This window comes from Nicotiana tabacum, chromosome 17 (assembly GCF_000715075.1).
Source record: "Nicotiana tabacum cultivar K326 chromosome 17, ASM71507v2, whole genome shotgun sequence".
In the NCBI taxonomy this organism is placed as follows: Eukaryota; Viridiplantae; Streptophyta; class Magnoliopsida; order Solanales; family Solanaceae; genus Nicotiana; species Nicotiana tabacum.
Window position 1 is genome coordinate 47,556,903 of NC_134096.1, and position 16,635 is coordinate 47,573,537.

The window sequence follows — 16,635 nt, forward strand, 5'->3', positions numbered from 1 at the left end:
CAAGGAGGTTTTTAACGAGGCGGTAAAAGGAACGCTTCGAGTCAAAGTATGCGAGGGAGGGGCTATTTTTTCTCTTTCATTTCCCAACTCCTCAAAATTCTCCAAGTCAAGCAATGAAGGGACTAGATAGACTAGGACTAGGGACTGGAATGCCAGCCAATGCCCAAAAAATCTGTAACTCTCTCCAATCATGTAATCAGAGCAGCAACATCAAAGTAATAAGAAACGTACATTCATCATAAAGACATATCGGCCCTCGGCCACAACTATGAAAAGGTTATGTTCGACCCCGCTCGAACAACACCTATTTTCCCTCGGCCATGACTATGAAAAGGTTATGTTCAACCCCGTTTGAACAACAGCTATCGGCCATCGACCACGACTATGAAAAGGTCATGTTCGACCCCGCTCAAACAACACATATCGGCCCTCGGCCACGACTATGAAAAGGTGATGTTCGACCCCGCTCGAATAATATCTATTGGCCCTTGGCCATGACTATGAAAAGGTTATATTCGACCCCGCTCGAACAACACCTATTGGACCTCGACCATGACTAAGACAAGGTCACGTTTGACCCTGCTCAAACAACACCTACCGTTCCTCGACCGAGATTAATAAAAGGATAAGTTCGACCAAGTTCGAACAACACCCACCAGCCCTCGGTCGAGATTAATAAAAGATAAGTTCGACTAAGTATGAAAAACACCTACCGGCCCTCGTCCGCGATTTAGAGAGGTTAAGATTTGACCAAGTTCGAATAATGCCTATTAATCCTCGGCCTCGTTCCGATAAAATTTGAAATATACAAGGACAATGACAAAAGCATGAAGGAGAAAAACATGCAAAGTATAGAAATAAACCACAACAAATAAGAAAGGTGCAAATAAAAGCAAAAGCCAACTTTGATATTATAAACGAAGGTTTCTTACAAAGTCTCTTAAAGATGCCAGCAAAAATACACAAAAACTTCAGAAAAAGCAAAAAAGAACTACTGTTGATCACTACCATCACGACCCGTGACACCTTCATCGGTCTGACCCTCAACGCCCTCTCCATCCTCGCCCGAAGGGTATATGGAATCATACCAGGCCTCGTCCTCGAGGTGATCTATGGCATCCTCACCATGACGAGGAGTAGTCGAATTATAGCCACCAGCAATCCGAGCATCGCGAGGCTTGACACGAGCATCCTCAAAGTATGTGGCAGGAACGGAGCCCGCTACATGTAACTCACGAAGCACATCCAATCAGACCTCAGCATGAATCCACTCTTCATACAACTCGTAAGGAACGTTGGGGAAGCCAGAACCCGCAAATAAAGAAGGTTGATCAAGTAGTTTGGCCTTCTCAGCCTCCAGAGCAGCAACCCGATTATAAAGGTCAGAGGTTTCTTTCTCCAACTTCCCAATCCTTTCATCAAGACACTATTCTTTAAGCCTTGCCGTCGACAAGTCATTTTCTCGCTCAGAACAAAGAGTTCGGATCGCCACTTCAAGGGACTCCGCCCTCCCCAGAGCTTCCGACCGAGCAGACTCCGCCTTCTCTAGCTCCTCTTGCTTCTCGGCAACTCGTCACTAAGATCCTTCGCCCTGAACTGACACTCTTTGAGTTGGCCTTGCAGCAGGACCACTTGGGCTTGGAGATCACTACATTGGGCTTCTACGCCCCTGCTAAGCTCGAGATCCGCCCCTTTGCCCTCAAAATCTCTTCTAAGATGCTGCATTTCTCCACAACCCGCATTAAATCCTCGTCCCTCTCCTTCAAATCCTCCCTCAGCTGGCGTACATTGCCACCCTCGCGGAGCCGACACTGGTACTCCCGATACTTTTCAAGACATTTAAAATACATGTCTTTCAACTTCACGTAAATATCTTTACGTTTCTGCTCCCGACGAGCACTCTCGATCTCCAAAATAACTATCTACAAAATGAAATTAGAGCTTACGAAAGAAAGCAAAACAAAATGAAAAGAACGGTCGACAGTTATACTTACTCGGAGAGCAAGGCCAGCAATGTTATTAGACAAATTGCTATCATCTATCATCTCGAAGGTCGTACCCTCAATTTCAGATCAAAGAGGACCAATGGTAGGGACTATTTCATTGGTGTTTACAAGTAGATTACGATCCATCGGGATCGCAATAGTCCTTGAACCCCCTTCCAACCTCACTTCGAGTTGAGTGAGTCTGTTATCGATCATCCTCAACTCGTCCATATCCATGTCGGAGTTAGATCCAACGTCCTCCTCAGTGACTACCTTCCTTCTATCATCTATCGAAGAAGGGACGTCCACCACGACTGGAAGATGAGGCCTCCTTGCGCCTCGGAAGTGTAGGGCCGTCATTATACACCTCGCCATCGGCTGTGTCCCTCACAGAACGCGTGCTTATTTCCTCCAAGTGAGGGGCCTCAGGACTTGCCTCAGGGCTCTCTCCAATATGCACTGTGACCATTTCTCGAAGAACAAAGTCACAATCTCCCACATCAATGCTGACGGCCTCTCTCCCCCCCGTATCTACGACTCTCCTCTTATGAGGCATTAGACCACTACTATCAGGAGAGACGTCGTCCTCATCAACTAGTGAAAAGAGTTGGGGAGCAGAAGTTGTAGATGGAACGGAGACGGGCTGTCGAACTACGAAAGTTGAGGTTAAGACCGGTACAGAAGACGTAGTAGGCGCAACAGGAATGGAAGCCGAAGATGCAGCAACCGTCCTTCGAAAAAATGGCACTGGTACCCGACACCTCCGAGAAGATCCCCTGCCTGAGAAAAAGACAACATGAATTTAGCAAAACAAATCCATACACAATAGGAAATGGAACAACCACGATCAAAGAAAAGAAATTACCAGTCGAAGGGAGAGCAGGCTTGAATTTCTTGAAAAAACTTGTCCAATCACGGATCCTTACGATGTGAGGGAGGAGTCGCTCGACCTAGTCAGAGATGTGAGCAGACAAAGGGGGAGGCTGGCCGTTGGCTGCAAAAGAGAAAAGTAAAAAAATCAAAATTTAGGACCAAACAAACGTAGAAAGAAACAGGGCACTCACGAGTATAGTTCGAAGTTTTAGGAAAGGCCATGACGTCCTCGGTCCTGACGAAGAAGAAGTTAAGCCAGAACTGACGATTAGATTTGTAGTCCATCTTCACCACCAAATATTTGCCTCCTTGGTGGCAAAGGTACATCATCGCCCCCCTATAAAAGCCAGGGGCGAATAGATGTATCAAGTGCCGTAGCGCTAGCTCGATCCCAGCCAGCTCGGAGAATTAGGTCAACATCTTAATCACTTTGTAGACGTACAGTGCAAGCTGAGTCGGGCAGACACTGTAATGACGACAAAATTCCTCCACTAGTAGGAGTAGGGGAAAAGAATAGCCGATGAGGAAGTAGTAGGAATAAAGAGCGCAGTACCTAGAGTGATGGACCTGTACTACGTCCCCCTCAGCCGGGATCACCTCAACATGGTTTAGAAAGCTGAATGTGACATTAAGTTCCACCAATTCCTTAGGCGTCATTGTTGATTTAAAGACTCCAAACACGACATCTGCTGCTTTGGTAAGGTCGGACCTGGATTCGGGATTACGCTGGATTATTTCCTCCCCCGACGGGAAAGTTTCATCCTCAACAATAGCATAAACGCTCTCCCCATGGGAGGGGAACACCACTGCCAAGGGAGCAACATGACTCCCCTCACCAGCATCAGAAGATACGTTAGACATGATTCAACATAGTAGAACCTTATAGGTCAATGAAACAGAGAAAAGAAATTCGGAGAAGAAGAGAGCAAGAGAAAGGTGTGGTGTTTCGAAACCTTAGAGGGTTTAAACTCCAAAATCAAGTTCAAGGATCTCTGTTTATAAAAGTCATGGCACCAACCCAAAATAGTTCATCATGATTGGCACCGAAACCGAAGCGACAGGTCTAATCAAAGGTCACACGCGAAATGAAGCGACACATCGGGAATATGCACCATTATGACGCATGACGTCATCCTAACCCGTGGACAATATAACTCCAGCAAATCACCCGGAAAATTCGAAGCATTTGAAATGTGCGGCCCACAGAGAGATACATCGCCTGCTCACTGTAACAACCACAACCCGTGTAGTCCGCTTGATTAGCTCGACCACCAATAACATGATCCGCTCATCGAACCCGCCCGCAAAGTCGGAGAGACGAACTGTATATGTCAAAATCTATCTCTAGAACACTTAAGTCCGGATAGCATTAGCGAAACATTTTGAGGCCGCCACATGTCGAATTGGTTTAAGGAACAATAAAGGTCGTGGTCAAAGAGTCAGCAAGGACTGAGATCGAGGAGTCATCAAGGATCGAGGCTGAGGTCGAATATCCTTGACAGAGTTATAACAGCTAGTTTCAAGATAGGACATTAAAGAGAATATTCTAGTATATATTCTCTGCACTTGTACTATTAGGGTTTTTACGAACATGTTCCCTATAAATAGAAAAAGACACAATTATGGGGGGGGGGGAGGGGGCATGAGATATTCATTTGTAAAGAATACATTGACTTTGTAAGAGAGAATCTAGTCTTATCGCATATATACAAAAATAACCTTTTTACCAAGATTCTTGTCCGATATTTCTACCTGATCCAAGAGCATCACGAAGGTTCAAAAGGTTTCTCAATCATTCATCATTGTCATGAAGAATATTCACTGATCTCATCCCTTTATGAGTGACTCATACGATTTATTTACCTGAATGTCATTTATTACTATTTAATGTCATATTCATCTTTTTAGATCATTGAATATCACTATTTCGGCTCATATTTATTACATCCGGATATGATACATTATTTATTGGTTTTGACACACGTAGCTCCATCTTTGGATATTATTTTTAACTAAGATTAACCTTTCTTTAAATAAATCTAATTGGGAGAGACAAAATCAATTTTTTTGGGTCAAACGGTAATTTCGACCATAATAAGATTGAGTAGTCTATCATTTTGTGGTAAGAAAATTTGGAGATTCAAATTTTACATGCATACATCATACATAAAAAAACTAGTCATACATCGCACTAAGTTCCATTTTTCACTTTAACTTTTGTTGTTTACACAAATTTTAATACTACTACGTGTTTTTTTAATACAAGGTGCTTTCTCTCTTTATTACTAAAATTAACGACCAATTCTTTTATATATTGGCATAACAAGATAGAAAAAGGACAAAAGAAAAATTCCCAACTATTATAAACATTATCCAAACATTATAAATTAATATACAGAAAGTGAAAGACAATAAAAATATTCTCTCATCCCAAATTTTCAATTCCTACTTTCTTATTGCATCATTATTAGAATTGACACTTCATTAAAATAAAAGTAATTTAAGAAGTTGAACTTTTAAAAAATCAAATTTTCTTCCGTATAAAAGAAGGTTATACAATATAGCTTTTCTGTATATGATAGGATATTGACATGACATTATAATTTTTTTTTTTTTTTTGGAAACTTCCAGAAAAATTCGCCGCCGCTACAACCCCTGCCCTTCGGATGAGCACTCTGTGCGCATTGGGTAAGGGTGCGACAAGCTCAACCCAGAAGGCATTGAGGGGGGATCGGTCTCAGGTCATCTATATGAATGATCACCCTCCAAATCAACGGGAGACATTATAATATTGTCCAACACAACTTTAAATGATTTAAACAAAAAGTAAGGCCACAAATATATACTAAGAGATAAACAACTAACTTTTAGTTGCGTGGAGGAAATTATCAAATCTACCAAGTCTCGCATGGGATTAATGGGATGATGAACATCATTTTTCTCATATTAGATTAATGCCCAATTTGGCAGTTGGCTGAGTTCTCAAATCTTACGACTTCCCCCCAACAAATGATTACTCTAACTCAACTAATTCTAACGCAAATACCTAACGCACGCCACTGCTTTTCTGCCTCCCCACCCTCCAAAAACTAATCTAATATGGCAAATCATAAAAGTAGAAAAAGAGTGAAAATGCATTATCTACAAAAAGGAAACTTTTACTTCCTAGACGTTCCCAACATTGCAACTTCTATTATTTGAGATAGCAAAAACTCATGGTACTTTTTAACCAATAATAATCGTTTGAGATAACTTGGTTAGGTATTATACTGTTTTTGTTGGAAAGCATCAATTTCTATGTATAGAACCATGAATAACTGAATATGTTAAAAGCGAAACGAGGTATACATAAAATGACATGAAAAGAAGTTGTATACAAAAACCTATCATCTCTTGAAATCCATGTAAATTTAGTGAAATAATAGAAAAAAATTCACATATGCAATAAGAAATACTAGTAAAAATTTATATATCGATAGAAAATAAATTAATTTTTTAGTGTTAAAAGAACCTTAATACTCCTTCTGATTATTTTTATCATTTACTTTTGACTTTGCACTTCCTTTAAAAAAATAATGAAGCATGTAATTTATAATTTTACCCATAATAATAATAGTATTTGAAAAAATCTTGAAAAATAATTCGGGGAATGAGTAGTTAATTATAAGGGAAAAACATGAAAACAAAAGGTTGTGTTTATTTTGATTTGCTAAAATAGACAAGTAAAAGTGAAATATATTTTTAGAGGCTATTTGGCTAAGCTTATAAGCACCTTTTGACGTATGTACCGTGCTTATAAGTTAAAATCAGTCATAAATCATAAGTTGGTCACCCCCAACTTATGATTTTTGAGCTTATAAGACTTTTAGTCTGAGCAAGATTTTTACTAATTTATCTTTAATAATAATTTTAATTCACAATACTTTTTCCTAACCTTTTCTTCATTCCATGTTGGTTGTTCATCATTTTCTTTACAAAAAGAACTTTTTAGTTTATAATCTTTTGTAGAGTTTTTAATGGTATTTTAGTCATTTTAACATAAGAATAGTTTATCAACATTGTTTTACTTAATATATCAACTGCTTATTATTAGTTGTAGCACTTCTATCCAAACACATAAATGCTTATTTAAAATATCAGTTTCAACACTTACAAATAATTTTCAACACTTTCAAACAGTCTTTTAATATAATGGACATGTAAAAGTGAATTGAGTAAGTAATTACATATTTCAATAAAATGTTTTCAAATCAAGTAAAATGGATAGTTAGTCTACTATAGTTAGCTTGTAGTATTAATTAAACTTTGGATGTTCCAATTCAATTAACAAAAAAAGTCGCAACTTTGAATAAAAGATGAAACGAATTAGTAGCATATAAAGAGAAAATTATAGGGAAGGCGGAAAAGAGGAAAAGAGGAAAAAGTGGAGAGAATATGGTAATGAAGGCCACATATACCCCTCATTAACGCACTGTCCCTTTCATTCTTAAAGCTTTTTCCACGAGAATTCTACTTTGCTTCTTCTCTAATCGAAAATCATCAAATTTAAGAATCAATCAAATCAAACGATAAACATATTTAGTAATTTTGTAGATCACACGCACTGTGTGTAAATCAGGCTTGATCCATTCACCGACCATGTCATGTTCACCGTCGTCATCGTCGGCATCGGAAGATGAAGATGAAGGAATGGATTCATACAGAAAAGGAGGATATCATGCGGTGAGAATCGGCGATTCATTCTCCGGCGGCCGATATATCGCTCAGCGAAAACTCGGCTGGGGTGAATTCTCCACCGTTTGGCTCGCTTACGATACTCGATCGTCCGTAAGTCTTTTTTATTCCTTCAAAAAATTCTTCCTTTTTTGATTAAAAAGAAATTTATTGATTAGTACTCTTTCCTCTTTTCATTTCATTTCATTTCCGTGATTTTGTTTTACACAGATTTTGTGTGAGTTCATCAAAATATATGCTTATTTGAGATCGTTAGTGCTCTTGTTATTTCACGATTAGTGAAAAGTTTTGTGACCTAAGGTTTAATCTTAAGTGATGAAGATCGTCTTTGTTTGTGGCTAAGTCATTACTAGAGATGCATTTATCAGTGAACTGCAATTTGGAATATGCAACCGATTATAGTTATTCTTTTCTCTATGATTAATCAAATTGGATCACACCTTGATTCAGTAATCGTACCTTTCAATTGGTGGATAATAACTGCCACATGTTAATTAAGAATGAGTTTTATATACGGGACAGCTTAAACAAATTTTTACACTATCAGGTTTCTTAAGAGATATTTACAAGTAACCCTCCACAAAAAGTGGTACTTGTAACTTGAAATAAGTCAAGTTACCTGCTACAACGGTACATGCGACCTGATACCATCGGTGGATATATGTTGAATTCATTAAGAATTTTTGTCGTAGAGGATTCTATTTGAGCAAGTTGAATGAGAGGAGTGAGTATTTAGTTTTTATATTGCTATCGGTTTTCCCTAGTTTCTTTTTTGGGAGATACAAATTACAAAAGCAAACAACTAGTTTGGATGTCTGATATTTTCCAGATCGTTTCTGTTCTATTTTGTTTTCCCAAAATAGAGCTAATGAGGGAAGCTCTACCTATTTGAGTTCCACAAATCAGAGCTACTCTTACTCTCTTAGACCTTTTTAAAGGAGGAAGGTCGCCGTAGATCAATAGCTAAAGTAAAAATAGTCCAACTATGATGGATACTGATTTAGGAGAAAAAGCGGAATGGATACACAGGGTTTGTATAGTGGATTCCGACCAGTTTAGGATTGCGAAGTAGTTGATTGGTCGATTGATCAGTTGGCAGCAGCCAGGGATTTGAAGTCGGACATTGGAGATCAAATTTGTAGCATTCTGGCTACTGAGTTGTTGCACAGGACTTTTTGTCAGGATCTCCAAGGGCAATGTTTCCCCTTTCCCCCCGAAAGACACACAAACATATGCTACTCTGCTACCTTATGCTGCATTTCAAGATATCCGAATGCGGAATGCCTATTCCTAATTATTTTTCTTATCCACTTTGATCAGGTTCAGCCTTACCTATCTTCTTGTTTATTTGGATGGTATTACATGTTTTTGCATCTCTATATGTTTGGTGATAGTTACTTGACACCCTCCCCGACTTTCCTAACAAAGCTGAAGTGTTATTACACTAGGCCTCAAGTAGGGTTCCTTTTCTTTTCTTTCTCTTCACGCTTCTTGTCTATACCAACCAGGTTGAGCAAGTATATGTCTGTTACTGCTTACACAGTGAAATAATCTCCATTCAGTTTTAGGCTTTTAATCATTACCATTGTCGCCAGTTCTTTATGGTGTCAGACTTGGTATATATATGCTTTTGTTTGTGATGAATGTGATACATATATGAGGTCTCTTTTTCAAGTTGTGAGATCTCTTACGCAAGCAGCAGTTTTAAGTCCTTGATGCTGAGGATAATTTTGTGCATGCAGTTAAAACACTGTTTGGGGACCTATGGCCCATCATAAAGGGTAAAAAATGCTTGGAATGAACTTTATCTCCAAATGTTTCATGATTTATTTTAATGAAATATTCTGAGCTCTATAGAGCTACAATTTAATTTGAGAAGTTTGAATGTTTCCAAGTCAAAAGCATTTATTTTGGGGGGCATTTGACCTGGTTTGGAGTCAACAGCCAACATATGTTCAAGGATATTTTTCTGAGCTAGAATATCAATCCATTAGCTTCCTTCGTCATGGAAGTTCAAGGATATTTTTTTATTTATGTAGAATAATCACATAGAATTGCTCTTCTTTGGAGAATATTTTTATTCATTGTCTATCTAATGGTAAGCCACCTAGTAGGCGATGAAAAGCTTCAAAAACATCTGGTTTCAAATCTATCTCCAACAAGAATGTGCCGTAGATTTCCTTTTGTGTATTCTCATTGTGGATGGTTTTGAAGTCTTACAGATTTTTTGAATTGTTTTCTTGGTGGACTATGAAGTCTAATATACTTAAATTTGTTTTGGGTAGGGATTTGTAGCCTTGAAGATCCAGAAAAGTGCGCCACAATTTGCTCAAGCTGCTCTTCACGAAATTGAAATACTTTCTGCTATCGCCGACGGTGATCCCTCTAATAGTAAATATGTTGTTAGACTTATTGACCATTTTAAGCATACAGGTCCAAATGGACAGCATTTATGCATGGTCCTTGAATTTCTTGGTGACAGCTTATTGCACCTCGTCAAATATAATCGTTATAAAGGCCTTGAACTGAACAGAGTTAGGGAAATATGCCAGTGCATTCTAACTGGTCTAGATTATTTGCACAGGGAACTTGGACTTATTCATACAGATCTAAAACTTGAAAATGTTCTTTTACTTTCCACGATTAATGCCACAAAGGATCCAATTAGATCGGGAACAGCGCCGATACTTGAAAGGCCTGAAGGGATCCCAAATGGAGGAACAACAATGAATATTATTGAGAAAAAGCTAAAACAAAGGGCAAGGAGGGCAGCAGCCAGGATATCTAATAGACGAGCTTCAATGGGTGGGGTGGGGGGAGGTGCGAAAGCAAATAGAAGTCTTGATGGAATTGACCTAAGGTGCAAGGTTGTGGATTTTGGAAATGCATGCTGGGCTGATAAGCAGTTTGCACAAGAAATTCAAACACGGCAGTATAGAGCTCCAGAAGTTATACTTCAGTCTGGATATTCATTCTCTGCTGACATGTGGTCTTTTGCTTGTATTGTATTTGAGCTTGCTACTGGGGAGATGATGTTCACACCCAAAGGTGGACAAGGTTTCAGTGAAGATGAGGTAGGAAAAATTCATCTATCCCTTTTTTGACCCTGTTCTTTCGGTGTTACTATTGTGCTCAGTTCCTTTTGTTTCAATGTTATCCGTCTTCTTAGCTAGGAGAACTGGGGGATCACTGGATGGTTGGAATGGGCAGAAGGCCCTCACTTTCTATTAACATGTTTACGAAGTTTATTTTGATCTAAGATCAGCTTTTTTTATACATGTGAAGTGGAGTTATCCAATGGATTTTATTGCACAATCAAAAGTTTTTCACAAGCAGCACTTGTATGTATTTCTTAGTATCTTTTTTGGTTTCAGGATCACCTTGCTATGATGATGGAGCTTCTAGGAAAGATGCCCCGGAAGGTGAGCGCATTGTTTTGCTTTCGTGACCCTGTAAGAATTCTTTTGACAAGTAATCGTTGACATCATATCTGATAAATACCGTTGGTAAAGCAGATAGCCAATGGTGGGGCTCGCTCTAAAGATTACTTTGACAAATATGGGGATTTGAAGAGGATCCGGAGGCTGAAGCACGGGTCTTTAGAAAAATTACTTATTGACAAATTTAGATTTTCTGAAATTGATGCCCATGAATTAGCCAAATTTCTTTGTCCCCTTCTTGATTTTGAGCCAGAGAATCGACCAACAGCTCAGCAGTGCGTGCAACACCCATGGCTCAACGTTAAAAGTCTAAACCAAACAGAGGTGAAGAGTGAATCTGGTGTGGAAAAGGTCAATGTCGGGATGAGAAACCTACATATGAAGGGCGGCAAGTGATGTATGAATGAATGGATGGGTGATCTTCTCACTGCAAAGCGCCTATCTTTTGCCTCAGATTGCTTGTGAATTAATTTTTGATATTTTTAAGGTTGAATTAGATTCAAGTGATTGGTTAGACTTAGCTGTATTAATTTTGATTGATTACGGGGAGGAAACGACGACCTCCAGAAGGAGAAATTGGCATCAGTTCTGAAATATTCCTGGGTGAAGCTTCGACTTAGTTGTTTTAAGGATGTTGACATTCACCAAAGAGATGATCCTGCATTCCACAAACAAATAAGGTTCCCATGTTCTTTTTGAAGGCCTGGGGGAATGAAGCAAGCTCCAGAATTAGTATATGGGATCCTCTTGATGTGGAGTGTGTGTTGTACATTAAACATCTAAAGAGGAATTTTCTTCTCCATTTCTGCAGGTAGGGAATGACAAGAGAAGCTAAGGCCCGCAAATTTTTATTTATTTTTAGATTTTAACTCAGGTTGAGGTCCTTGTAACAACCGATATATAAATTTTTGAAAATATTACTTCTCACTAAATTTTACATGAACCTACCATTTTTTCTTGTTGCGTCTAATGCTTGTGACTACACTCTGGATTACATGGAATAAATGCCCTAGAGCTCATAAATAAAGATCATGGATAGTTGAATAACAGACGCTTTCACAAAACAATGCCCAGTGATTATGTCACGGAATTGAATGTTTGCACAATAAGTATTTTTACAACCGATCTAACAAACAATTATAATTCTTACGTAGGAATTAGTAATATATGGATCAGTTATACAAAGATTATTTCTTGTTGGGTGTTTGGTGTATTGCACTAAAACTGAATATACAAGATATTAGTTAAAATATTTATTTATTTTTAATTAAAAAGCAATGAGTTTACAATTATACCCTTGGATGCTTACTTTTATTGGACACGGATAATTTTGATTTTTTTTTTTTTCATGTTTAAGTTATACATGGATTAGTTATTCCATATTGATAGTAGTACGAAGTTAAACCAAAATTGGTGTATAACTTTATACAGGGTAAATCAAAATTTAGACCAAATATGGGATAAAGTTATAATTACCATAATTCTTACTATATATTATACCAAACGATAATGATGCAGCTTGCAGAACATCTGCTATAGATATAAATAGAATGAAGGGTTGTAATTTAACACCAACAACAATAAAATCTACTCCTCAATTTCAACTTCAAACAAGTTGAAATAGGTAACTTGAATAGTTACTATCCATGTTAATTCCATCTCAATGAAAAAGAAACAGGGCAGAATGTACGATTGGTGAAAGTGATGGACAAGATCCACCTACGCGGCTTTGAGGAATAAATGGAAATTGATTGGCTTTGACGTGAAAGAGACCCGATGGCTGCAAATACAGATAGAGGGACCACGTGCGGATTCAATTTTGTAGCAAAACTTTCTCCTTTGAACCTATTTGACTGAATATAAAATTTTAAAAAAATGAGAAGATTTTTAAATTTGTGGTACAAAATAAGGCACATATATTTAGTGTAACTATAAATCGTTGCATAAAGGTAAATTATTTTTAAATATGGAAAGTCATCATTCTTTTTTACACGAACTAAAAAGAAAATATGTCCACATAAGTTGAAACATATTAAGTATATGTTTAACAGGAACACAAAGTTATTGAATTCTTTATTTCAGTGCCATTATTTGAATTTTGACTTCATTTAAGAAAGGTTTTGCAAAATAACAGATTTCCAACCAGGATTAGGTCGATTCGCCAGAATTTAGAATTGATGGGAAAAACTTGCGGGTGGGACGAATCATCACAATTTGGCTACGGCCACAATCCAGAAGGATTGCCGAGATTTATGATCAAATCCTGACGGATGGGACGAATCGCCAAAATTTGGCTATAAAGTCTAGACGAATTAACAGAATTTTGGTCAAAATCAAATTGTAAAACCCCGAAAATTTTGAAATGTTTAAAGGCTTTAAAGAAGATCGACGTGTGCTAATTATATTAATTTACGTGTGAGCAAGGGCTAATGATATGAATGATATTATTTGAACATGATAATATGTGTATGAGGTATATTATAAACAGTTTATGGTCTAAAAAAAAGTCCTAAGGCTAAGTCAAGTTGGAAGTTATATGATGGACTAAAGTTTTAAATGAGTTCGCACAAGACTTAATTTCAAACGAGTATAACTCTCAAGATATGAAGTGTTATATGGTGTATGACCTATCAAATGTTTCAAACACTTCATCGTTTGGAAGTTCCTACAAGGAGTTATGACCTTTTTATCAAAAGGTGGTAGTGCAGCTACGCAACAGGCTCCGCAACCTGCATAGCCAATTCTAGATTTTGCCAACGGAAGGCCTCCTGAGTAGGGTTTATGCATAGGCTACGCAGAGAGGCTGCGTAGCTTTAGGGGTCATTTTAAAAAGTGCTGAAAAAGGGGTTTAGAGATAGAAAGAGTTAGTTCTTCAACTTAAAATTGATTTCTAGAGAAAAGGAGGAGCTCTTCCACCATGGATATACTTCAAGGTAAGTTATTTTGGTATAAGGATGATTATATAACATCATTTAGTGATAAAACTAATATTATTGTGGGTCAAATCTATAGGAAATAGGTTGAATCTTCAAGAACACCAAAAAGAGGAAAATTGAGATTCTTCCACCAAGAGGTAATCCCTTCGCTTGAGCTTCATATATATGACATATTAGAGTATGAGTAGCATGTTTATGAATTTTATTTGAAGTTGTAATGGGATATTGTATGAACCTTAAGGGTGGGTCTTAAGAATGATATTTTGGACAAAGAAGAAGATGAATAGTAATGAATTGATATAAATGAAATTATCTTGAGTTTCTAATGATTCCAATAGACTTGATAACTTAATTGATGAACGAATTGAAGTGAAAATAACCATTTGGATAAGATACAACACTAGTTCTTGAAATTGGGGTTCTTGAACCTAGAGTTTTGTTGGAGAAGGCAATGAATAATGACTTGATGATATTGGGTAATTTACGTAATATCATTAATGACTCCAAATGGGTATTAAATGATAAAAAATAAATTTGAATAGGCTAATGGGTGAACCTATTGAATAATTTGGAATGATTGAAGGTTTGTTGCCGGCTTGTGAAGCCTAAATAGATATTTATGAATTTTTTCGGGTTTGTTTTTATGTTGTTAGCATATTTAATGGTAGATGTCGAATTGTTGGCGATATTTGGGCATTTTAATCAATTAGAGAATTATAGTATTTTTGGAGCTTGAAGTTTGAGGTAAGTTGATTAAGACTTACTCTTCTTGAGGGATTCTCTTTAAAATCATGTCTTGAGTTGATATATTATATTATTTGTAAATGTGCATTCGTACTTTTGGGGACAAGCGGGAAAGATGTCACCATGTGTTTCTAAATTATTTCTTATGAAGTATCATGTAATTTTATAAAAATCTTATTTTCGAACTTGTTAGCAAAATGACGCTTAAGGAAAATATTATAAGTTTTATTAAAACTTATATTTTGATAAAATGCTTGAGTGCTAAAGATATATTTCATGAATAAGCTTGTCTTTGGAAATTTCAATAAAGGTAGCACTTTTTGTATCTTTAGATTGAGGTTAAATTGCTAAAGGTTTTAACATGAAAAAGCTTATTCATTTAACTTTGTTCAAATAGTTTGGATTTGCTATGAAAATCATGATTTGATAAAAATAGATTATGCTATGAATCTATTTTTGATATGTTAAATATTTTGGGAGTTACTAGTGGAGACCACTGAAATTGGTTCGAATGTTGAGTTCGTTACCATGGAACTACACGTGCCGATGTTAGGACACATTCCAAGGCTAAGCTGAGGTTTGTGGGATAAAGTCCTACATTGAGAGGAAAAATGATCATTACTTAAAGCAATGAGGCTAAGTCGACTCGTATGGCACTACGGGAAGTCTCCCAGACAAGTAGGGTCAAATGCTTGTTGCTAGGTTGATCACCTAATAGTTGTTCATTATGTCGGTGTCGGTATAACACTCCCAGTGAAAGGTAAAAGAGAGCTTTCTTATGTTTAGGCCTAAGGAGCCAAAAATGATTTCAATGATTTAATGAGATTAAAATGGTTTTATAAGATTTCTATAAAAATCCTGTGTTGATAGAGACGTTCTAAAATTTTATAGCATAACTTACATTTTACTTGCCTTTTATTTAAAATGATAAAGAGCATGATTTATATAACTGTTTATCACTTTATGTCAAATGATGATTGCATAGTTTTTTGTAAAATTTTATCCCAGGAACTTGAGTTAGAGAGAATCTATGACACTTATTGAGTACCGCATTGGTGTACTAAACCTCGGGGGCTCTCCTCCAGGGCCCTAGTTACTTTACATATTTTAGGATGAGATATGATATACGGCATGCTAACAACTCTATAATGTTATTTTCTTAATTTATGTTAGTCGGGCATTAACCCGAGTATTTGAGTTTTATTCTTGGTATAAAGGCTCTATAGATAGTTGTGAAGAGTTGTAATAATGGGGTTATACACGACATACATGAAAAGATATTTATTTTACTTAGTCTCATTGTTATGATTATGAGAGGCTTCATGTATTGTTGAATTGGAAAAATATTCCATCATTTAACTTGAAAATATATATGTTTTTCAAAGAGCTTCTGCAGTTAAATTGGTTTTCATACATATGGTTTGGGTGCATCATATGGGTTGGTTCGCTCAGGTCAGATAGTGTGCCGGGTGCCAGTCACATGAATTTAGGTCGTGACACTGACATTCATCGAATTTGGGTAACAATTTGTAGATCTCGGTTCGGTAATTCTGTAACCTCTGCTCTTTGATCTAGAAAGTCCAGTATCAAGCTCACCAAATTTAATAATGACATTCTTTAATTTTTCTTCAATCAAACAAAATCAATAGGGATAGACAATATAAGCTCAATTTAATATTACACACTCAATTACAACTACAAATAAGCCATGGATATTTAATGTTCTACAAACCCATCTCATTCTTTTTAATTTTAGCTAGTGTGCTCATAAGTTTTTGGAAGAAGAGCAAGAAAGAGGAGGAAGAAGGAAAACAAGAAAGGAGGACAGAGGTGTATCCAAGATTTTGAGAAGATGATTGCACTATTATGAAGAAGTGAATCCAGGATATAAATTTTACGGGTTTAACCTTTAGTTCTCACTAT

The 16,635-nt window shown here is 37.0% G+C and overlaps 1 protein-coding gene across 1 annotated transcript; it reads left to right on the plus strand.

Moving 5' to 3' along the window:
- Positions 1-7,340: 7,340 nt before the first annotated feature.
- LOC107781504 (uncharacterized) lies at positions 7,341-11,990 on the plus strand. The gene is made up of 4 exons (XM_016602218.2): positions 7,341-7,685; positions 9,878-10,666; positions 10,967-11,014; positions 11,108-11,990. Exons 1-4 carry the CDS (start codon positions 7,497-7,499, stop codon positions 11,426-11,428), a joined length of 1,347 nt encoding a protein of 448 aa, XP_016457704.2. The 5' UTR covers positions 7,341-7,496; the 3' UTR covers positions 11,429-11,990.
- Positions 11,991-16,635: the final 4,645 nt, after the last annotated feature.